The 25,914-nt window shown below is 38.5% G+C and overlaps 1 protein-coding gene across 1 annotated transcript in view; it reads left to right on the forward strand.

Moving 5' to 3' along the window:
• LOC111869283 (glycerol-3-phosphate dehydrogenase, mitochondrial) overlaps window positions 1–14,254 on the forward strand; it is a gene marked incomplete in the record, with an annotated part of 39,055 nt that extends 24,801 nt beyond the window's left edge. The window contains 5 exon segments of the mRNA XM_033753374.1: window positions 2,123–2,374; window positions 4,361–4,519; window positions 6,784–6,972; window positions 10,421–10,519; window positions 11,888–14,254. Of these exon segments, the coding sequence (XP_033609265.1) occupies window positions 2,123–2,374; window positions 4,361–4,519; window positions 6,784–6,972; window positions 10,421–10,519; window positions 11,888–12,022 (834 nt within the window).
• Window positions 14,255–25,914: the final 11,660 nt, after the last annotated feature.

Below are 25,914 nucleotides of genomic sequence, written 5' to 3' on the forward strand. Positions count from 1 at the left end.
CAGTACAGTTTTAAAAAAGTATTTCTTAATTTCTGCTTTCTGAACCTTTTTGTGTCTTAATCTTAGACACTTGGAAATGCAGTGTGTAAGGTTATTTTTTCTTCCATTCATATGAATCATGCATGCATCCAAACTGTGACATGATGCCTGAAGGCCAGAATAGAAGAGTCAAAGAGCACCATGGAGGCAGCAGTAGAGGTTGGTCAGTTGGGTAAACTGCTGCTGGTCCTTGTCGGCACAGTCAGTCTTGGTTTCACATCCCATGACCATACTTTTACTCTTTCCAAGGCTTACATATTTTGAAATGGAGCCTCCTCTTCGATGAAAGTAGAGGTCTGACTACTGCTGGTAACTCCCCCTTGACTGCACAGTGCATGTGCTTGCACCCACCCACACACACCAGTCAGTCGGTCGGTTGAGTTGCTGCTGGCCTTCGCCAGCACAGTTGTTCTGGTCCTGGGTCCCATGGGACTCTTCACTGTCTCATAACTCTAGGAATCATGCAACTCTCTCACTTCAATAATAGAGGTCACTTGGTCAGTTGGATAAATTGCTGTTGGTCCTCAGCAGCATAGTCATTCTTGGTCTCAAATCCCACAATACTTGTGGCCATATTTTAATGTCTGATGCAACTCTGGCCTCCAACAATAGAGGAGCTGTTGAAAGCAGTGTAAATAACTTCAGGATGAACTGCATAGAAAACACATAACAGTTCCTCTTATTGTGTGCACTTCTGGTGCCGCTGGAACATGTTTACCTAGCTGTTGACTAGCAATGGACGTCTCCAAGGGGCTTCTTTGGCTCCATATACCAACTTTCAGGCATAATGTCACAGTATTTTGATTACAGTAATTGACAGTGATGAATCATAACCTCCCCGCTATATATTGTAAGTCCCTTATCTTTCACGTTACCCTATGAAGGTAACAAGGTCCAGCTCTGAGTGACTGTTTTACCAGCTTCCTCTGAAACCTTGAAGTGTCACTAGCAGCTAAATGTTTTGAAGCTTCTTAAGAGATGTCAGGTGCTTTACTGAACAGGCAGTTAACCACTTCAGACTGATTTTTGTTTGGAAAGGGTTAGTACCAAATGTCATGACTAGGGCCCGGATTTTTANTTTACATTTGTGAGACATTGAAGCTCCATGTTTTCTAGACAGTCAGCTCGCAGATGGCGGTGAGGTTGTCAGCCTTACACGCCAGCTGCCCTTTAGCCCCCAGAAAATTTGTGATAACTCATTTCTGTTAGAAGCTGAATTAACCCCAGGGCCGTAGTGTGGCTGGAAGGATTAAAGTATTAAGTCATTTGTAAAATCCAGTGACCTCATCGGGAATTAAACCCATGACCTGGCTTGTAGCATAGTACCTCAACCAACTATGCTACCCTTTGCCTCACATCCATATGGTGTCATCCATTTCTTTTTCTTCTTTTGTATATATTTATACTAAAATGTTTTTTTTCAGTTTTTTATTGTGACAAATAATTGTAAACAAAAAAGGCCTAGGCAATGCCCATCCTGCCCTCTGCAGCACATTCTTATAAACATCTTATTCTATTACAGCAGTCTCCCCGCGAGTCTTAATGTCTATTTTAACCTAAATCTTATAGTATGCTATTATTATTTTATACATTTACTTCTTTTTCTTTCCTTACATATCTATTTTTAAATAAATTTAGGAATGTTGTTTATGAAGTAACAGATACCTTGCATAATATTTTTTGCTGTTCTCAGACAGAATGTCCATCATTGTTGCCCTTTAATCCTTGTACTGTTTACAATCCCAGAAGATACGTTCCTCCATTTGCCGCCCACCACCACATTCGCATTTGGCTGGGGACATCATGTTAAACCTGGTTACGCTTGCTTTAAGGCTGGTGTGGCTTCCTGTCATACAGTTTATTGACACGAAGGCATGGCAGTTCATTTTTATCTCATGGAACCACAGAGATGAGCCATTCCTGTATTACCTTTCAAAGTAGCTTTCTCCTCTGTCCCTTTTCATGTTTTGACAGAAACTGTGAAGTTCTTTACCTTTCTTTTTCCACTTGAATCCCCTATTTGCAGGCAGTAAAGGTGGAAGATCGTGTGTGTGTACTGGACATTATGTTTTGCTTTTCAGCATGTGATTTAAAACCTCTTCATGAGAAATGTCAGACTGATGGTCTGAGAGTTGAAGGTGCTCATAACTGGACCCCTACAATGTACATTCGCTTAGTACAAGATGTTGGTCTGGAATGTGAAGTGGCTCAGCACCTAGCACAGTCATATGGAGATCGAGCTTTCAATGTAGCAAAACTTGCTTCACTCACTGGAAAGCGTTGGCCTATCATTGGCAAGAAAATACATCCTGAATTTCCATATATTGATGCTGAGGTTTGTTAAATTTGTATATTCATTTTCCAGGGCATTGTGTTTTTGTTACTGTATTTGTATTGCTTTTTGTGTTCCATTTATGTGCTTTCAAGTTATAATTTTATGATAATTAATGCTGTGTTTCATAATTTTCTTAAGAGAATGACAATTCTTAAATTTTGAAAATCACATTTTAATGTTCCCCTGTTATTTGCCATGTTAGGAATCATCATCATTATTTGAGAGAGTTTAAATTAATTTGTCAAAGTTTGAGTTAAATGCTTATATTCATCTCAAGTAAGACATTCTTTTTAAGGCATTGAGGTGCCAAAGGAATTTTTAATTTTTGGTGATCAGAACTTGGTATAATATTTCAAGCCCATGTATTTTCATTTAGATTTGTTGGTAAAGTAAAGGATACCTGGCCGCGCCATAGCTCAAGTAGTTAGTCGCTGCCTTCCCACCACAGCAGCCCAGGTTCAATCCTGGGTCTGGTCAAGTGGGATTTGTGGTGGACAGAGTAGAGCTGGGGCAGGTTTTCTCTGACTACTTCGGTTTCCNCTCTGTGTTTACTTCTAGACCAACCTCCTTACTTAGGGCAGTGCCATAGGTCAAGTGATTAGTCGCTGGCTTCCACCGCAGCGGCCTGGGTTTGATCCCTGGTCTGGTCAAGTGGGATTTGTGGTGGAGAAAGTGGCACTGGGGCAGGTTTTCTCCGAGTACTTCAGTTTCCCCTGTCAATCTTCATTCCACCCAATTCTCCATCATCATAATCACCACCCCCCACCAAGCGAATTTAGAAAAAAAGGAACTCCTTACTTTTGTCAATTAAAGTTTGTGTGTTTTTCTTTATGGTATCTATATTATCACCCAGTAGATTCACATCATCGGCATAGACCAACAGCTGATGTGTCCCATTTAATTTCAGTCCCACCTGGTTTTCCTGGACCTTCCTAATGGTATATTCTAAAGCAAAGTTGAAAAGGAGTGGTGATAAAGCATCTCCTTGTCTTAGACCTATACAGACTTTACTCTAAGTTTCGTTTAAACACATTTTAATATCTTATGAACATTCTAAGGTAAATTTTTCCCTGTGCTTAACTAATTAAACACTACACCCTAAAGGAATATGGGCAATTGGATGTATAAATCCACGTTTTCTTGACCTAGGCACTAGTTTGAGGTAAGTGGTCAGTGTCACTCTCTGGCCACTCTACCCCCAGGGAAAGAGCCCCTGGTACCCATTGGATAGTTTGTTGAGTGGATCCCAGAGCCAGTCTGGATGACATGGAGAAATGAAAATTGTTGACCCCCCCGGGACTCAAACTCAGAACCCTCGGTCATCCAGCCAGTAGCCAGTCACTATACTAACTGCACTATCCCAGCTCCTTATGAACATTCTACATCCATAAAATGAAAATGAAATCATAAGATTATTGTCATTGTATTTTTCCTTGTAATAATGCTAGTAACATTAGGCATCAGAAGTATGGTAACATGAAATAAACTTTTTAAATTAGCTCTGACATGGTGATTTCAAATTTGGACAAGAATTTTGTACCATTCATTCTTTAGGGAGTATGATTTTTGAGCCAACCTCCTCCCCCAAAGTGTTCTTTTAATTATTGCCTAATATAATGTGAAAATATGTTATTAATGAATAGAAGTTCATTCATATTTAAATAATATCATTTTTTTAACTGCATGATAAGTGGTATGGACATTCATATGCTTTGTGTGAAGAAATAGAGGAAACAAAGAAACTGTGTATGTTACAACATTTTGACTGTTATCTTTATGATCAGCAAACCTCTTTGGTCAGCTTATTTCATATGTGTTATTGAAAAAAGTAAAAATTTATTGTGCTGAGTGTAGTTCTTTTTAATAGAACATTAGTGTCATTCTGCCATTTAACTTGCTACCCAAATGGCTTTTCACATTAGCTGTTTTGCTTATTACCACATTGCTACAGTTTTCAATGAAAAGATCTTTGTGTCTGTTTCTCAGATACGCTATGCTGTTAAGGAGTATGCATGCACTGCTATTGACGTGATAGCCAGGAGGCTGCGCTTGGCATTCCTTAATGTTCAGGCCGCTCAAGAAGCTCTTCCTGCCATTGTTGACATCTTGGCTGAGGAGCTGAAGTGGAGTAATGATGCAAAGAAGGTATTGTATTTATATCTTCGAAAATTAATGGTAATCATAAATTTGTCCCCATGTTTAATTTATGTAGTCTCGCACCGTGAAGACGTATGAGGGAGTGGCAGTATATCTATGCCATTCTTGACCTTGGCGCTGGATAGAGGTGAATGGTCAGCCTCATACCCTGGCTGCTTAACCTTCATGGAGAGGTCTCCCAGTACCCATTGGAGGGGAGGCTTGAAAATAAGGGAGAGAATAATATACTTGAGAAACTGCAAAACATAATTAATGTTGACCTAAAACATCTTTGAGTGTAAATAAGAGCTTGAGTAGGCAACTTTATGGAAGAAAAATCCTGTGTGTTCAGCAAGATTTCTGATTGGTAATTTTGGTTCACATCGTGTGTTAAAAATAAAATCTAATAATTTATTAATGATGATACAATAATCTGTGTCACTGTCTAATGATGATCCTCAAAGTTGTTTCAAACACACTATAATATGTGGGAAACTAATAATAGAGGAATGGAAAGGTTTACTTCAGTGAAGTCTGCATATTTTGTGTTCTTTGTGATTCTGCATGCCTCATGGCCATGGTGCTCATTTATTATTATTGGTTAAGGCATTCTTTTCCTAAGCTAATCACCACAGATACCACAGTTGCATGGTTAGAAATCATTTGGCTTTGTATTTTAATAAATATTTATCATATAAAGCATGTTTCAGATAAAAGTTATGACCATAATGAAATCTATACAGTGAAACCCCCATTTAAAAAATCTTGGAGACAGTGAATTTGAACACTAAACCAAAGAAAATCTTGAATTGAGGAAATGTGACACTGTGATTAATGACTTTGGGTCATCGAAATTGAGCATTAAATGAGGAAAAACCTTAAACTAAGGGACGTTAAGTGGGGATTCAATTGTATAGCTGTTCTTTATGCAAGTCATATAATTAGATGTCCTGAACAAAATTTTGTACAAAATTCTCATTTTTCCTATATGCACTCTATATTCCATTCATCTCTTCTTCCTTAACCTAATCACATTATTGGGTATTAAGTGCTAAGTGTGAATTTGAGTGGCAGCTTGCATTGTTGGCAGTCGGTGTGTTAAGATTTTCATGGCAGGAAGACAATTTCCTACTTCCACAATATGATAATATTAAAATGGAGGCTCTTTCCCTGGGGGTAAAGCAGTCAGATCATAAAGCTTACTGCTCACTTCCATCTAGTGCCAAAGTTAAAAATGTATAGAATGGAACCTCTGCCCCCCAATATGTTTATATTTTGGAGTACTTTAGCACAGGGACAGTTTTACCTTACTGTAAATAAATAGACAGTGAAGATGTGGACTGGATTTAATTAGTTTTTAATTTATTACATTTCTGTGGTGTTGTCTAAATCACTCATTTCTGTCAATTCTTCCTATGCAAGATCTGTGTAATTATGAGGAGTACTATATACTGGGATTTGATGCCATGCAGTCCAGTAGTAGATTTCTACCAAACGATTCACTGATATACAGAGTGTCCGGATGAAAGGTATCCAAAATAAAATAATCATATCTCAGAAAACATATTATGCACATTTGTGGGTTATACCACTACAAAGGGAAACTATCAAAGTTTTTTCTCAATGAATTTCAATGTTGGCTCCATTGGTGGCATGACATATCCAGACGATCCAGCTTGTTTGGTGTTACCATAGCCACAGCATCCCTCATGCAGGCCTTCAGGTGTTGCAGGTCATTGATATTAACCTGGTAGACAGTGTTCTTCACATAACCCCACAAGAAAAATTTTAGTGGCGTTAAATCTGACGATCTAGGAAGCCAAGCGATTGATCCACTTCTGCCGATCTATCTCCCAGCCATCACTCTGTCCAAGTGATTCCTAACATGGTGGCAGAAATGTGGTGGCACATGAGCATAAGCCAGGCATGGAAAGAAACTTACAGGGTTTTCCTTTCTGATGACATAAACCGGATATGTGTATGACAGTTTCTTTCCCAGATATAAATTTTTTACTTTGGATACCTTTCATCCAACACCCAATATTTGTTTGCTAATTTTTGGGTTGCAAGTCATTAACGTTTACGCATGGAAATAGCATTTTGCAACTCATGCTTGACTATACAAATTTTATTTTGTGCAGTGCCCTCCTTTATGTAATATATGAAATTTCTGATACAAGAGTGACCTGAACAAGAGTTAACATACTGTGGAGTCTTGTAGTTGGTTAGCTGAGTTGTTAAGTGTAATGTGACTTTACATTGTTTATGTGCAGAAACATTTTGAAGATGCAAAAGCTTTTTTGCAACATGAGATGGGTCAGCTGGTGAATAGGACATCTCGTGATAAACTTCCAATCAATCTGTCAAAGGATGAGATCCAGTCATATATCAAAAGATTCCAGATCATTGACAAGGATCATAAAGGCTATGTATCCATCACAGATATTAGGCGAAGCTTACAGGTATGTTATGCTTATTTAAATATGTGTTTGTATAATTTGTAAATTAAAATATTTCATTTGATAAATTATGGTATTAGTTTATGAATAAAACTAATATAATACACAAAAGTCAGTGAAGTGTGTTGTATTTTTCTCCCCCATGCCATATTACTGTCGAGTAAACCAAAAATATCTGTACATTCAGTATTGATATTCATTTTGTTTAGTGAGTTAATCATTCTAATTGGTGCCTCCCATATGTCCCTTATTTTTACGGCACAGAGGCCTGTCATCATCAGTACATCTAGTTAAACATAACTAAAGAATTATAAAATTGAATGACTCTTCTGATGTAAATATAATTAACCCGTTGCCGTGGTTCGTCGTGTATGTTTCGTCANGATAAAATTGAATGACTCTTCTGGTGTAAATATAATTAATTTCAGTTGCTTAGGACATTCCCAAGTATGTGTACAGAAATATTTATTTGGTTCAATTGATTCATTACACAGAAAAATATTTTCCTTTTTAAATGTTAAAAATAGGCATTTTATTTATAATTCGGTCATATTCTTTTATTGAAATTGATTTTGAGTAGGACCCAAATTTTCTTGGATTATTGTGTGAACCTTTCTTCACCCCCCCCCCTCCCCCCTGGTCAGTGCCCAGTGAGATGTTATTTTTAGACAACAGAAGCCACACACTTTCAGTTCTTTGTTGCAGTAACCCCAAGGACTGAAACAGTTTCCTTTGGTTTTTGTACACTAGCAATATAAGTTAATTGCAAACACGGTAATCTAAGTGATTTAATAAATGTGGAGAACTTCATGACCAGTCTGAGGATTGGGCAGACAATTTTAGCATCAGCTTATTCTTTCAAGGAGCAGGTAACATGAATGAAAAATGCCTATTTCTAACATTAAAAATGGAAAATGTTTTCCAGCATAACAAATCTGTCAAATTGAGTAAGTCATTTTATATACAATCAATCAATTTATTTGTTCCAAGAATCTATATTTTGTGATACAACCTCCGGACATAGAACAAGTCAGTAACTACTTATTAATTTGAATATAACATACAATGTACATATTGTACATGAGTCAGCTGTACCATAAAACTTAACTACCTACAGATTACAAACACATCACTCATACAATACATCATCCCACTTGCAACAGTTCAGTAACCAAAAGAAACCCTGTATCCGAAGATTTTTTTATAGATTAAGTGAGGTCAAGATATTTGTCATAACATAAAACCATAACATACTCTCTTAAGAATTAAAAAGACATAAATTCATCAACAGAATAAATGCAGTGTTTCAACAGAAAGGATTTTAAGTCCCTCTTAATAGAGTTAAAATTTTTCTTTAATTTTATCTGCTCATGGACCTTATTACACAAGGTGATACCCATGCTTTGATATATGCGATACAGCTCTTGTGGGTTCATTCACATCCATAAAGCCATTAATTTTTACCATTTTCATGCCATTTATTATGCTCCAACTGTTTGTATCAGCTGTTATGTATCATTCGTCACATCAGTCCCTGATGAAGGAAGAACAGTTCCTGAAAATTTTTAATCTTATTTTGTATTGACACAGCTGATCACACAAGAAGTCTTTATTACATTATGATAAAATTTCTATAATAAAATTCAATTTAAGTAAAAAAAATACATTCCAATTTAAATTAATGTTTTGATTATCTTCTGTATTTTCATTAAAATAATATACTTTATGTAAAATATCTTTGAGGGTTAATCATCAGTAGATAGTGATATTGATCATGATGTCATTGTTAGAAAGTTACTAGGTTCAGTTAACACCGCTCTTTTCCAACCCGCCTTTGCTTGTATCGGCGCAGTCGTAATGGTGCTATCCCTGCTACACCTGTTTCTACCTTAGGACAGTGTATGATGGCCACTGCAAGTTCTCACAGATCAAACTAAGGAAGATCGGTATAGGTACGGGAAACTAGCTGGGTCGGTTTGCATGAGTCTCAGGGTAGCGATGCCTAAGAAAGCGTTTTTCTGAGAGTTGAGCCAATTGACGTTTATTCACCTGCTAATTCACCACACTGTTAAATTAATGTATTCTTAGCTTTAAGTTACAGCGTTACACTATCGGCTAGCTATGTCCCGGAGCGTGCAAGGGTCACGTCCGTTCAGTTCGGAATATTGTGAAAGTCTCTCCTTTTGTGGAATGGCTTGCACCCCCACGCCGGGAATTCGAAAGATGGTGTTGACATATACATTTTCATCCCATCTTCCGTAGGAAGCTTGAACGAGGCAACCCAATCATACTGGCCCTCATTCACAGGCAATTGTAACAAGCTCTGACCTGTCCTTTTAGGCGCGTCCGGTTCCCTGTACCCGAGCTAAATTTATGACTGATCGTAAATGTCATAACTCCGGACTTCTTGTTTCTGCCAGAATCTAGAAATTTTCAACATAAACACCGTATTGCACATCCCAGACGATGAAATACGATATTATAGATCACGATACATTTTCAGTAATACCGAAACATAAGACTTTTGAAATTTAAATTACCGAGAATTAATTAGAAATAAATTTCGCGTTCATCTATAATCATCCAAATAAATAAGGGCTCAGAATGATCAGCGTCACAGTTTTCAGCACATGATGGGAACCACTGGCATTTCAGTGCTGGAGACCTCATTGAACACACAGGACTTTGCATCCTTAAGGTTACTTCCTCAGATTATGACATACCCTTAGATATGTTATAGATGGAGAATAGCATGTTAAGATACAGTGAACAGCTGTGTATTGTTTAAATGTAATGCATTAGTGCAGAAAGAGTAGCTGCTATGTTTGATTTGATGTTCTGAAGGCAGTGAATGTGAAGATTAGCATCTCATGAGATGTAATACCTTGTAACCTGATAGATCCTTACCACTGTTTTGGACGAACCTGTGTCTCTAGAATAGGGTCTTTGTCCGGGGAGATGGACACAGCACTTTCCTCGAAAGTATCAGTGATGATCTACAGGCTACACAGTGTCACATCCCAGAACACAATAATCTTCAGAGTAGCTGCCATTTCCAATATGTGGTGTCGTGAATTTATTCATTTCTTCAGAGTGGCTGAAAATCTTCAGTCCATACATTCTGCTTCATTGAAAGCAAAGAGAATAGAAATGTATATGGAATATTCAGTGCAGCAGGAACTGTGCTATTACCTTATCTTCCTACCTTCCCTTGATTAGTTTGCATGCACTTAGTAGAAGCTAAAGCTATCCCTGTAACAGGCCATACTCATTCCAAATGAAGTATAGTGAAACCAGCATGTGTGTGTCTCGATTGTATTTGGATAATGCTTATTTCAGTATTTTTCTTTATGTATATAAGAAACACAATTGTAAAAAATTACAAGATACACTGAAACACAGAGGTTATACACTGCTTCATGAAGTATTGAGGAACCATATTGTATTTCAGCACACAGGTGAAGAGGTTTCTGGAGAGGAACTGCATGAAATTCTGAGAGAGATTGACACTAACATGAATGGACAAGTTGAATTGGATGAATATTTGCAGGTAAAAGATTTTCAGCATTTTTAATTTGATGTATAGTGAATGATCGTCAGACATCTTGTTTAGTAGATATACATTCTTCATTTTGTATTATTAATATCTCTAATTAGCTAATTTTAAGTCGGCTTGATCTAGAATTAACAACTGTACATGTGTCTTGTTATTATATGGAGGCCATTTGAATTTAGCTGTACTCGCTGAGTCCTCATTTGTTTAACTTATTTCTCAAGGAGTTGCTGCTAGTTGTGTGTGAGAGATTGAATGCACAGAGTTGGGTGACAAAAACATGCACTTTGTATATACCACCTCTATGAAGTTAGCTACAGGTTACACAGCCAGACAAGCGAGACCATGCTCAGATCTGCTTTTGATATTTGAGCCCATTGTCTCCATTTCGGCCACATTAATTTTTCCCATCTGAAGTTCAACCCCACTTTCACATCATACAGGTAGGAAGGGGGAGGACAACCTTCTAGTAAGGAAAAGCTGTGCAGACTGAAGCAGAGTGAGATCCTAGCCCATGGCATCTTTAAGGTAGCTGAAGAGGTCTGAAATGAGCTCTGAAAATGAATGGTTAATGGGGCTATGGTGGATCTTTGACAGACCCACCAAGCTGATAATGGATGTAGCAAAGAATTTAGCCTTGGAACAACTCTGTATATACTAAATTTACCACATATGGCATCTTAGAAGGATCCGCCATATTGTGTGTCATTGACAGCTGTGGTAGTCTGTGAATAATGATAAATTTGGAATTAGGTAACAGATCATCTTAACACTATGAAATGTACTAAGAATGCAGTTATATTCATGAATTCATTTTCTGCCTCCATTCATTACCCTCAGCCAATAATCTAGATTAGCTCTCTTTTAACGGGACCAACTAAGTAGGAGTGTTTCCTCCACTAAAACTGATGAAATAATTTAATTTTCCAAAACATTGTGTTTCAAGGAACTCAAGACATTGGACAGTGTCCAAACTTTATAGTCCTGTTTATAGAAAAATTTTGGCCTTTGCAGTGTGCCCCGAGTCTTAAGTGGTGAGGCCATGTAGATACAGACTTTATTGTCTGAGTTTTAGGGAACTTTACTGTCTCCATCTTTGATGCAAAATGGCTACCCATTTGTCTCTGCTGATATTTATATTCCTGATGGTTGGAATGGAGCAGTCACTTCAGCTTGAAGATGGAGACAGTAATGATCTTTGGAATGCTGCAATACAGCCTACATACACGGTGCCACTACCCAGAAACATAACCTACATTATCAGATAAGTAGTGTATTTAGTAGAAAAATATCACTGCAGATTCTGTTTTATTTGAGTCATTTGTTATGCTGTGGATCTTATGATTGGTTTCGGCCTTATGCCAGATGATGTCTGCAATCAAGTCTGGCCACGTTGCTTACTCACGTTTTGCACGTATGGCTGAAATGGAAGAGGAACATCATGAAAGAGAACTCTTGAAGAAACAGATCTCTGTGGAGCGCAGTGGTGGCGGCCTTTAAATCAAACACAGATGACTTGTTAGCTCTTCATAGATGTTGTTTCTCCCCATGGAATGCAATCCCCTCCCAGATCAACCATTTCATACCCGGTGAGTATCAGAATAATTCCATATGGTTTGTTGTAGTTTTTGTGCAGAGGGAGAGTTACATTTTTAGTTTGCTGGATGTTTTTGAAGACAGGCAGTATTTTCATTTAAAACTGATATATGTAGTATAATTTATCTGTGCCCAAATGATATGAATGCTCACTTTTCATAGATGTGTTACCTGACAATTGTATTATGTAAGAACTGCAACATTGTGGCTTGAATTATTAAGCCAGTATTTGTTGGTTGCTTCAGGGGAACAAAATATGAACTGCAGGCTGAAATTCCTTTACTGTAGAAATGAAGTAAATAGGATCAGTGTTTCAACACTGTATAGAAATGTGTAATTTTTTTTATACAGAAAACTTGCAAAAGGAAAGACTTTGATACATTGAATATATACCAGCATACCCAATATACTCAGCAGGTTCTTGAGCATTTTAAATTTAGAGGATTCTAGTAGGTTATGTTAGGGATATGGATGAAGTTCTGGGGGCAAAATGCTGTCACAAATCAACAGGTCAGAAAACCTTGAAGCTCTGTATCATATAGAATAAACAGAGTATAATAATATTTATAAGAATGGAGATTTCCATCATCCAGCATCTCCTGTAAAACTTAAAAATTCGAGAATTTTCATGGTGCTGCCCTCTATAACTTCTAGGTGTTAATTCCTCTTCTTTAAATTCCACTCATCTACTTTTAGTAATGCTGATGTTTGAAAAATGTGTTGCAGTCTTGTTGCTTGTTTATCAGAGCAAAGTCCAAGTATTGTGATTTATATAATTTTTGTACAGTTGCAGGGGAGATTTAGAAATAATTATTCATCTTATGAATGTTGTTAGAGTTTGATATTAAATCCATTGAGAATGTTGTATTATTTTTATCCAGTATGCTCTGTTCGCTGCAGTTCACCAAAGCAGTATTCCATATTAAGTCTAGATCTTTAAATTAGTGTCAGATGTAAATACAGGCCTAAATCCCTTGCAATTCTTTTAAGTTAAATTGTAAATATAAATCTGGTATATGACTTGAATTGTAAATTTGTATCTGTAGGGGGCATTAATTAGAATGTTTGTGAACATGCAACATAATGCAAGAATTTCACAGTGTAACAAGAACTTTCCTTACCAATTAGCCTCTTTAATTCTATTTCAGAGCTTCAACAAATTGAAGTTCTGAGCTCTTATTTATTGTCACTAGGGCACTACACAAAATATTATTTATACTTTGACACTTTTTTATTTATTTAATTTAAATATGTAATTTAAACATTTCAGTAAAGATCTGTAATTTATTGAACATGTCATTTGTTGCTTTAATGAAATAAATTGCAATGTGAAATACAGATTTCAGCCATATAAAGATTAGTTAGTATCTTCTAAGGTGTGATGCTGTGTAGTCTGGTAGAAGGTTCTAGTGTTTCAGAGGAACTTGCTTCCTCCATCTTCACAGTGGGAAAGTCCATACCTCTTCTACCCTGAAAAGGAAGCAGCAAGTTTGGGGTCTTTCCACCAGACTACACAGTGTCACATCCCAGAAGACAGTAATTTTCATATTCTCGACCATGAGAAGCTCAAATTTATTCTGGTATATAAAGGAAGTGTTTATTGATCCATGCAAGCATATATTTTAGGTAATAGTACACAAATTAAATTTTACACTTTCAGAGAAAGTTATCTTTCAGTAACTTATTTTATTTCTATTTTCTTAATCTCGTTAAAATTTAAATGATAAAATGTACCAAAGTTGTATTGAGTTCTGTACAGTTTCACGTTTTTTCAGAATTTGTTTCTTAAAAGATCATAACATATCATATACATGCATAAAATTCTGTTTGAAAATGTTTGTGTTACTTATATTCCAGTGTGAAATAGCAATAATATGAAAGTTCAACAAGATTACTGGAAGGAACAGGTTTGTTATAAAATACCCATGAATGTAAACATGCAATAATCATTCAGTGTTACTTAAACTGTCAGGAATATGGAATGTTCTCGTATAGTGTTTGTGTATTTCACAATATGTGTTGTGTCACAGATGTACCTGATATTAAAAGACATGTAACACTAGTTGAAATATGTAAACATTGCTGACGTAAAGTAATGAAATAAAATAAAGTGACATGTCACAAATTCATAAATAATAATTTGGTTTTATTATATGTAAATATCATATAATTTGCTGTATGTCTTTGAGATGGATACACATATTAAAATTCAGCCCACAAATATAATTTAGAATATAGTCAGCATGCATTAACATTTGACATCTATCAACTTCCCAGGTTGTTGTAGGTGTTAATGAAGTGACTGAACCTAATGGATTTAGCAGATTATTATAAATATAGGGCTGTCCAACTCATGGACTGTAGGCAGCATGAAGCTGATGAAAGACCTTTTCTGGCCTACAAACAATATATAAAAAAGGTAAATGTGTTCCTGTGCTTAAATAATCAATCACCACACATGAAGACATATGGGGGAGTGGAGGTATAGCTCGAACATTCTTGACCTTGGCACTTGTTGATGTGAGTGGTCAGCATCACACTTCAATCACTTTGTGCCTGGAGAAAGAGCCCGCAGTACCCATTGTATAGGAGGCTGGGTTGACCCCAGAGCCAATCTGGACGGTGTGGAGAAGAGAAGAATCTCTTGCCCCTGCCAGGAATCAAACCCCAGCCATCCAGCCTGTGGCCCATCAGTATACCAAATGAGCTATCCTGGCTCCCAGCAAACAATACATAAAACATGCAGAAAGCATCTTATTAGCTTATATACGGGTGCAGCAATGAATCGGGCAATTTTAAAAACGTTATGAACCGTAAACTATTGCATTTATTTGGTTTCAACACACATGAATACAGTGTAAACATAAAAGCATTTGGTTTTCCTCAATTAACTCACTGGAAATAGAAGTCTGTTTCCCCAAAATAACATCCAACAGATGACTACCATTCCGCTGTAGGTACTCGGTAAGTCTCTTCCTAAAGTCACTCATTACTCCTTGCAGCATCTCAATGGGAATTCATTCACCTTCTTCCAGAATTTTATGTTTCAACTCCTGAACTGTGTGGGGTGCTGGAGCTTTGAAAACTTGGGATTTCAGATACCCCCAGAGAAAAAAAATCACATATAGAAATATCAGGTGACCTGGCTGGTCATATGCTGTCCCCATATCTGGAGATATGAATTTTATAGGGATAGAAGTGGAGATCTTTGTGCAAATTCCGTCAAACCCTGGCTTCGGACAGTCCAAGTGATGTAGCATGGTGATGCGCAGACCGGCGTGGACTTTGTTCAATGGCTTCTCTCACTGCTGCTACATTCTCAGGTGTACATGCCGTTTTTACACTACCACCCCTCTTCTTTAGTGTAGAACCAGTAGCCTCAAAGTTTTGAACCCAATTCTTGATGGCATGGGCAGATGGAACAGCACGATTGCTATGAATACCAAACTCTGTTCGAAATTCACTCTGAGCAATCACGAAACTGTCACTGTTTTTGTAAAATGTTTCACAGCAAACGCACATTGTGCTCCAGTCCATGGCTCCATTGCAACTAAAACGCTTTGAAGTAGGCTGCTGTGTGGCAGTAGTGGCTTCCTCCCCACTCCAACCAATCCAGGAAAAAACACTGCTGATAAATCGCCCGATTCATTGACGCACCCTGTACAATAGAAATATATGCAGCCATGAAACTAGATGTAGTAGGTGAGTTCACAACCCTGCAGAGCATCTATTAACATTGCCCCATCCATCTTGCATGTGTAACAACTGAAAAATACTGAATGGATTTTCATTAAACTTGACATTAGAAAGTTTTACTAAATTTTCTTGATACCTTTTGATCTTGATTAAAATAAGAAAGAAGTAGCAGACACTTCACATGAAACCTACATGCATTTCTGCAAGTATCTCAAGCATAATGAATGAATGTATGAGGGGTAGGCCTTCTCAGCCCTTGCACCCTGACCTACAGTGGTCTATTGTCCTTATATCTCAAGCATAACTCATTAAATATTTATAAGAAGCCAGAAGTGTTTTGAACAGAGATGTAGAGAAGACTGGAACACATTTTATGCTAAGGACACTTTTCCTCAGATTTATGGTTTCCAAGACAATGAAACAAAAATTGTTATACTATGAATTGTATATCAACAATCAACAGTGATCTTCTGAACAGACATAAAGTTTAGTGAAAAATTACCAGTGGCTTTCTGAATATATGCAAAGATTACCAAAATATCTTATTCTCGATAATAATTAAACAGAGCTTCATCTCACCTTAGTTTATAGTTTTACATGTTTATAAATATGTACTTAATTAAAATATAATTATATATAAGAGCATATATTCTGAGTTTATTCGAATGCATGCTTATAATTGAGTCAGTTACAATAAATACTTCAGCATGGATACCTATGTCCCAGGAAATTTTACTGTATTGTTAGATGTATGACTTCAAAATTGAAAATTAAAGAAAACGTTAAAGCTATATTATATAACTCATATTACAATTAAGTCCCCATTTAAGCATTCTTTGGAGCACAGTGGATCTGAACACAAACTGACAAAAATCTTAATTGGAGGTAATTTAACAATGAGCTAATTGACTGAATGGAAATTCCACTATATTTACCTCCTAACAGAAATGAGTACCAGGAATCTTCCTGGAGGGTAAAGGGTGGCCGACACGTAAGGCTGACAAATCTGACCGCCATCTGTGAGCCAACTGTCTAGATAATGTGGGAGCCTCAATGTCTCACAACCATGTGGGCCTCCATGGCCTGTTACAGGGATAGATTTACCTTTACTTTAATGTATAAATCAGAAACTTGAACTTCTACTAAAAGAAATGTGGGTATATTACTAGTTTAAGCAGTAGAGAGTAGTAGGAAATGACCCAGAGGCATTGCTGCCTGTGTGTTGGTTTCATGCTTGGCTTAATCTTTAACCCTGAAAATAGGGGAGTTATGTTCCTCCGAAACTTCAGCTGAATTTCACCAGACTACACCCCATTATATCGCAGAAGATAGAACTATTCATTGTCACCACCATGAGAACCTCAAACCCAGCAGAAGGGATAACATTTGGAATCAAGACAAGAACAGCTGTGAAATTAAGAATTCACTGATATGAACATATAACACATTGACATCAGTAGGTTTCCTTTGGGAGGCATTAATGAGCCATCAGACCAAGTGAGGAAAGTATATGTGCTGATAGAACAGTAACTTTTAAAATTTTAAAGGACATAAATACAAAGACACAAGTATCAGTAACTTTTTCTGGAAGGGAAAAAAACCCTGGTTATTACCGTATTTACGCATGTATAGGCCGCAGCACAATTTTCAGACAGAAATTATAGAAAAAATAATTTTCTTGGAATATTATTTCAGGAGTATTACACCCTGTATTACTAATTATGAATATAATTTTTTTTTAATTGAAGTGTGATTTCGAATATAAGCCGTACTCCAGTTTTCCTCTTGAATTTTTGGCAAAAAATGTGCGGCCTATACATGCGTAAATACGGTATTATTGTAGCCCTGCGCCCAAAATATAGCAGCATTTTTGTTGTAATAGGTTTTCATTCATTTATTCTAAAGTTGGTAACAGTTACAGTCTTTCAATATCAGGATGGTTGTGTTGCTAAAGAACGTAAATGGACAAAGCAAAAAATGACAAGTTATTTTGAAAATACTCAACTACATTAAGAGTAAAGGTATTCAGGAAAATATCAGTTGGATTGTGAGTGAAACTGTTGAAGCCACAGACATTTTGTGGCCTTCATTATATTTGAAACAGATAAGTCTGCAATAAATTGTACAGGTAAGTCAGGTATTTTCAGTTCACATAAGATAAAACTGCTGCTTTATTTAAAACATTTGCATATTGGCTGTAAATTTATATTGTATATATATGAATATCTTTAAATTGTTTAAACCATTCAAGTGCACTGCCACGATTTAAGGCTTCATTACCACAGACAGTCTGCAACATTTTGTAAGTTTCTTTTGGCGTTTTAGCCAGTTTAACACAAAATTTGATATTCACTCTTTGCTCAATGACAGCAGTTAAAAACACAACAAACACACTGAGCTCCTACTCATGAACTGTCAGTGATTGGACTTGCTGACCCCTGCTAATATTTGGTAAGAAGTAGAACTTTGATGGCAGTAGTGCATTTCACCACCACCTGACTTAAATAGTGCAGCATCAGTCTGGGAAGTTTATTGCCGGACCACATATAACACCATATTTAAGAAATTGTCAGGGTACTCTGGTTCTGTTCATGCAGTAATGCCTTGAAAATAATACAGGCTTCTACCATTTTGTTTTCAGTGAATAAATGACAGTTCTGCTAATCAGGCCAATACCTTTGGAACCTCCTGAATAATTGTTCAGTATTTCCTTCAGCACGAACGTAGCAGGGACCAGAATACTTCTTGAGAAGCCGGTAGTCACTCAGTCAAATTCTCCTCTTATATAACCAGAAAATTTTATAACTGAGTTCATAGAATTTCCTCCATTGAACTTTAATCTACACCAGTTTAATCCAGTCAACGCCTATTTCTGTAAAACCTGTTTTATATTATCACCTATGCCAGTGTCTAGCAAGAAGGCTTTTACAATTAATATGTTGCTGGACATTATCCATCATCTTGTCTGTTCTAAAAAACCGTCTAGTTTCTATTAAACAATTTCTATTTTGTTTAATAGAAACTAGACGGTTTTTTAGAACAGACAAGATGATGGATAATGTCCAGCAACATATTAATTGTAACAATTTACCATCATCACAAACTTATAGATCTTAAGAAGGCTTTTCCCTTCTGGTTTTTGAAATAAAATTTTGTGTTCATTTAAATTTACCGAAATATTTATTTGAGTGGAAGAATATACAGTTAAGAGACGAAGACTAAACCAACCTGAACAAGCTCACAAAATTTAATCATTAATACAATGCAAAAGTGCCGGGGCAAACAGTAGCACAGGTGAACAAAGCAACGGCCTGGGGCAGCACATTTTACAGACCTTTGCTTTCCTTTTATTTTTATCCTGGTTTCCTTATTTTGAAAAAAATAAGAGGAGGCTCATGAGATCACCTTGCTATCTGTGTGTGTCTGCTTAATTCTTTCATTTTCTCTGCAGTCTGTGTCATATCAAACTATTAGTTCTTCCCGGAACTTCTTCTATATATATTATGAGATGACCTTGCTGTCTGCATTTTCCCTGCATTTATGAGGCTTATGAGATAGCCTTTCTGTCTGTGTGTCATCATGTCCCCCCTATCTTTGCTAGGCAATGGACCATTGACGTTTCCTTAATTTCTCGGTTTCTGTGCAGTTCATATCATAGCAAAGGAATGCAGGCGATTAGTTCTTCACAGAACTTCTTGTTGGTAAACAAAAGTAAATTTCTGCCTATCTTTTGTTTGTATCATGGCCCAAACATGATATGCATCAGCACAAAAAATTCATGTTATGCTTTAAAAAAGTTGGTCTGTTCTAACTGAAAAGTGTGGTGGGGGGGGGTTACAACACGTGGTGGAGCGTTTGGATGTGCCAGCCTTGGATATAGAGACGCGAGGTGGGGGAAGAAAGGTATCTGGCGAGCTTTGGATTTTTTGGGAAAAGTTGGAATTGGACAAAGAAGGAAATATACCAAATATTAATACAAAACAGTACAATTAATAAAATGAAATAATTATGGCCTCAGTACTTAGGACGATCAGTAAAAGTAGTCTTAAATGGCTTAAGCATAAGTTTGTAAGAAAAATTTCTGGCTGCCCCCTTCAGAAATTGGTTGTGTCCTTCCCAGCCAAAAAAAAAAAAAGCCGCGCCCGTGGTTACAATAGGACTATTTAAAGAGTTAATTTAGCAGTGCAAGAAAGCAGGATGAAACAAGTAAATTTAGCGTGATACATTTAGATATCCAAAGGCATATATACAAGTAAAGTTGTGTTTGTTATATTTTAGCGTCCTGTTGCACTGATTTAAGTCCATGATTTATTATATCCGTCTCCCAGTGCATACATTTATTTATCCCCTCTTTTCACTCTCACTACATGTTTCGGCACCAGTGTGCCATCTTCAGGTGCTGATCCAATCCACGACAAACTAATTCACTGCATGCCTTGTCTTTACATACTAAAATAACTAAAATATATATCTATCATATATACTGACAAATGTCAAGTGTTAAAATACTAAAACTGTACAGCANGATCAGCACCTGAAGATGGCACACTGGTGCCGAAACATGTAGTGAGAGTGAAAAGAGGGGATAAATAAATGTATGCACTAGAAGACGGATATAATAAATCATGGACTTAAAGTTGTGTTTGTTTACTTAAAATTATTTATTTTGTTTTTATTTCCTCGATGAGCCCGGGATAGCTCATTTGGTACAGTAACTACAGTATGGACTAGACCAGGAAATCGGGGTTCGATTCCCAGCAGGTGCAGGAGATTTTTTTTTCTCCACAAGTTCCAGATTGGCACACGGGCTTATCCATCCTCATATTCAGTGGGTACTGGAAGCTCTTTCTCAGACGATAAAGCGGCCGGAGTTTGACACTCATTACTTACCTCCAAGTGATGATTTTAAGAGTGTACGGAGCTATATCTCCACCACCCATACGTCTTTATGACATGTGCTTAACTACATATTGGGACAACTTTACTTTCTTGCCATTTCTCCTTCAATCTTTTTCGCAATTTAACACCTGTTTTGCCTTTCCCCTTCCTACCTTTCGTTCTTTCTACGTAAATCACTCCCAGGTTTCGTGAGTAGTAATAGCGTTTCTTGTTTATTTACTGACACTAATTCTTCTTTGTAATTTGTGTCAGAATGTCTAGCTAGGAGGCTTACAGCTGTAATCACATGCCATGCGCATACACACCTGGCTCCTGGCAGGTGGAGTCTAATTAGCATGCACCACACGGAACTGTAGATCGCTCGTAATGAAATGGCCACAGTTCCTCATGCTGCTTTTATGTGAAATAAATTAAACGTTAGATCTTACCATTTATCCTAAGCATCTCGTGCAGATCACACGCGCACGCGCACACTCGTATGTATTCTCATATGTGATTAGCAAAAGACGTCCGCTCTTCCATTATTGCAGTCCAACTGTTGCATTATTAAGAACCTGCTGTCTAGAAACGGGAACGTGTTTACCTAGACGTTGCCCATAAACGGCCCTGGTATATCTGCCCATCTCGTGGTCGTTGCATAGCAGCGGCTCTACGCGCTAAATATGTACACTTAATTTTATTATACGTAGGCTATTTACTAATTTCTGCATCTAGAGAATTCATTAGTGTATTCGGGCCTTCATTAAGATCTGTATCTGAATAAATCGTCTTTGGACCCAACTACGACAGCGGAATGCCAACTGCTGTTCAGATTACGTCTTCTGGGCGCTGACACTAAACTTCATAGTCACCGCTTTGAGAACTTTTCTAAAGATCACAATTTCTGTCCAATTGATGACAGTGCTTAACTTAGTGCCCCATTCAAGTAGGGCCTGTTCCAAATTAAAATTTTAATTATAATTAATATAGACCTAGGCCGATCACAGTGGCCACGCGGTCTAAGGCATGAGCTGTTTTCACTCGGTCGAACGCTGGGATCGTGAGTTCGAATCCCACTCAAGGCATGGATGTCTGTATTGTGTGCGTTTATTCTGTGTGTACGTTGCAGCCTTGCGACTGGCTGATCCCCCGTCCAAGGAGTCCTACCGACTGTGTATAGATCAAGAAACTGAAATGCAGCCAAGGCTGCTGTGTGTACGTAGCGGCCTTACGACGGGCTGATCCCCCGTTCAAGGAGTCCTACCGACTGTGTATAGATCAAGAAACTGAAAAATCAGTCAAGGCCCAGCAGAGGGCTGTAGAGCCTTAATAATAAGTAATATAGGCTTATACCAGTTATATTTACAGAAGCTGGTTGCCTACCTATAACACCCTAATGTATTATCCTTCGTGTAAGGGCCGCGCCATAGCTCAAGCGGTTAGTCGCTGGCTTCCCACCGCGGCGGCCGGGGTTCGATCTCGGGTCTGGTCAGGTGGAATTTGTGGTGGACAAAGTGGCTCTGGGGCAGGTTTTCTCCGAGTACTTCGGTTTCACCTGCCAATCTTCATTCCACCAATTGCTCCACAATCACCCTCACCTATCATCTGGGGCTGGTACAATAGGCCAGAAGTGGCCGCAGTACAAGGGACTTAGTCCCACCCCACTAGCATTAATAATAATAATATGCTTCATGTACGGGTCGATGGACATCTCCAGTCACTCCTTTCTCCCCACCATGTCCTTGTTCGTTTCTTTCCGTATTCTGCCGTCCCTAATTAACTAGAGACCAAGGTCTACTTCGATCATATTTGAAACCCAGAATAACGGGACTAGGGGCAGGCGGAAGCGTAGGTGGTTGAGGCACTATGCTACAAGCCGGAAATTCGCGTGATCGTATCCCGATGAGCAGGATCATTTCAATTTACCTAATCCTTCCAGCCGCACTCTAACCCTGGGTTCGACTCAGCCTCTAACAGAAATGATTACCAGGAATATTCCTGGGGACATAGGGCGGCCGGCCGGCGCGTAAGGCTGACAACGTTACCGCCATCTATGAGCTGACTGTTTAGAAAAAAAAATGTGGAAGCCTCGACGTCTCACAACCCTATGGGCCTTCGTGGCCTGTTACGGAGATAACTACCTTTTTTTTCCACATTTTACCTACTGTGTGGGGTCCGTTAGACACAACTCTCTCTCTCTCTCTCTCTCATTACTTTTGTCTAATCTGCATGAGTGACGTTGGCGGGTGAGGGGAAGGGTAAGGCCTGCTAGCCGTGTTGGAGAAGTTGGTTTCGCACTCTTCCCACTGAGGCCAAACCTTTCATTTTTAACTAGCTGTGTAACATCACGATTACCACTTTTCCTCATGTGGTAAGATAAGGTAAGGTAAAGTTGTCCCTGTGCTTAATTGATTAAGCACCACACCATACATACGTATGGGGGAGCGGAGGTATAGTTCCACCATTCTTGTCCTCGACACTGGATGGAGGTGAGTATGCAGCATCACCCCTCAGCCGCTTTACCGCAGGGGAAAGAGACCACAATGGGTAGGGGGCTGGGTAAGCCCCAGAGCCTGGCTGGACACTGTCGTGAAGAGAAAAATCTTGTCCCTGCCCGTCACTATACCGACTGAGCTATCCCGGCTCCTACTTTTCCTTTCTTGTCATTGTAATTGCAACTTTACAGTTCTGAAAATTAATTTTGGTCAGACTTAAGTAAACCTTGATTTTGATATGTTAAAAGGCTGTATTTAGGAACCGGTATAGCGCCTGGCTACGGGCTGGATAATTGACGGGTCGGAGTTCGAGTCCCTGTAGGGTCAAAATTTTTCCCTTTTCGACGTCGCCCAGACCAGCTCTGAGTCCTATCCAATGCATACGGGGGGCTCTTCCCACGGGATAAAGCGGCTGGGGCGTGAAGCTGATCACTCACCTCGAACTAGTGCCGAGGTCAAGAATACGTGGATCTATACATCCACTCCTCCATACGGCATAATGGCGTAGTGCTTAATTAGTTAAGCATAGGGAAAGTTCTACGTTTTAAAAGGCTGTATTTGGTGGTGGAATGAAGAGACGATCCTTGGGTTTACCTTCCTTTCAGAAGAATAGGTCCTGTCTACCTGCCACCCTAAACCCAAATTAGGGTAGACTGCCTGTCATGTTGTCCTCTTCACAGGGTTGCCGAGCTGAACCTAACAGCGGGTCTGGAGGACAACAGACCCGCTGTTGGTAATGACAATATCTTCAAGATAAGCTGTTTCAAAGAGCAACGCAGCCATGTTCAACAGAAGTGTAGGCTATCTGTAACTTGGGTGCCCGAGTTCAGGCCCCGAAATGACCTGGGAAATTTATCTTTTTTTAACGTTTTTGGAATAGCCGAAGTAGATTATTAAGAGTAAGGTAAAATGTTATGTTGTCCCTGTGCGTAATTATTTAAGCACCGCGTCATGAAGACTTATGGAAGTATATTATTAAGCGTTCATGAACTGAACATACAGGCAGCACGTAATAAAGTAGATGAACAAAGACAATTGGATAAACCGTTCGGCTGGAATAAATAGTGAAATAACATATTCTATAGTATGTAAGATTTGAGGCTTTCACGGCGGTGACTATGAAGAAAGCAGTCTTCTAGGATTTGGCACCGTGTATATGTGGTGTTAACCGACGTTTCGGAGGAACGTATCGCCTCCATCTTCAGGGTAGAGGAAAAAATATAAGAAATCTGCAAAGCGAAGAGACCGTGAGAAACTGTAAAAGCAGACTGTGTGGCACCGTGTATATGTGGTGTTAACCGACGTTTCGGAGGAACGTATCGCCTCCATCTTCAGGGTAGAAGAAAAAATATAAGGAACCTGCAAAGCGAAGAGACCGTGAGAACAGCAGACTGTCTGCTTTTACCGGTTCTCACGGTCTCTTCGCTTTGCAGATTTCTTATATTTTTTCTTCTACCCTGAAGATGGAGGCGATACGTTCCTCCGAAACGTCGGTTAACACCACATATACACGGTGCCAAATCCCAGAAGACTGCTTTCTTCATATTCTACAGTAGCCTATAAACCGAAAGGAAATCGAGACGGGAAAAGACCTTAGACAATATGGAATGTGTTAGTTATGTGAAGTCGAAACAGACAAAATTAACGATGAATGAAGGCGAAAAAGAACTTAAAAAGAGTGGAATTGTGTAGGACTCCAGAAGCTGAAACCCTACATCCTATATATTTTTCAAATGATTTGTTTGCGAATAAGATGCCTTGTGGCGTGTAGAGCCGTTACTGTGCAACGGCTCGGTAAACACGTTCCCGCAACAACAGACACGAACGCAACAATGTTACAGCAACAGAGGAACGGTGTTTTCTTTGATCCTCGCCGCGGCCGTTGCTACTCATCGGCGCGGTAAACACATCTCTGCGACAGTGACTTCAAACACAACAACAGAAGAGCTGTGTTGGTCCGTGCCGAGATGTTATAACCGGGACGGTCTTGGACAACAAGTTAGTTGCAAAAGTGTTCAGTTGAAAGTCGAGTGTGTAATTCAGTGAGATTGTTAATAGTTCCTGTGTTAAAATCCGTTACCAGAAAATGGCTGGTGGAAACTGTAATAGACTGAGGACTCTAGTCTGCTTGTCGGTGATCTGTAAATTGTAGTCACGAGTCGTGAGTGTATAAGTGGTCAATAAATCGAGTCACTAATCCAAACCCCGTCAGTTATCACTCATACTACGTGACAGTATTTATTTATTACTTGTTATACAAATCTGTTAAGTGGAGGAACTGTTTTGGAAGAGACTGTGGACAGTCATCTGACAGTTACTGATCAATCAATCAATACAAATCTGACGTGACAAAGCTGATCACACTATGTCTATATGCCTCTATAACACGGGGTAGTCGTGAATAATTCTTCCTTGTACGCTTTTTCCACTAAATAGGGCTTAGTCATACTCCCAGTAAGAGCTGCAGATCGTAACAATATATATATATACGTCTTGTGTCATACAAATTGTTTACACGAAGAGCCATAGCTCAGACGGTTAGGTCCTGGCTTCTCGCTGCGGAGTCCCGAGTCAAATCCCGTGTGACTTTACATGCGTTGTGGTGAGTGAAAGAAATGGTAGAAGGGTAGGGATTTCTTTGGTTTCCTCCGGTTTTCGGTATTAATCATCATTCCACCACTGTTACTCATATATCACCGCCTGTGAGATTTGCGATAGTTGTAACCA

This window comes from Cryptotermes secundus, unplaced genomic scaffold (genome assembly GCF_002891405.2).
Source record: "Cryptotermes secundus unplaced genomic scaffold, Csec_1.0 scaffold124, whole genome shotgun sequence".
NCBI lineage: Eukaryota > Metazoa > Arthropoda > Insecta > Blattodea > Kalotermitidae > Cryptotermes > Cryptotermes secundus.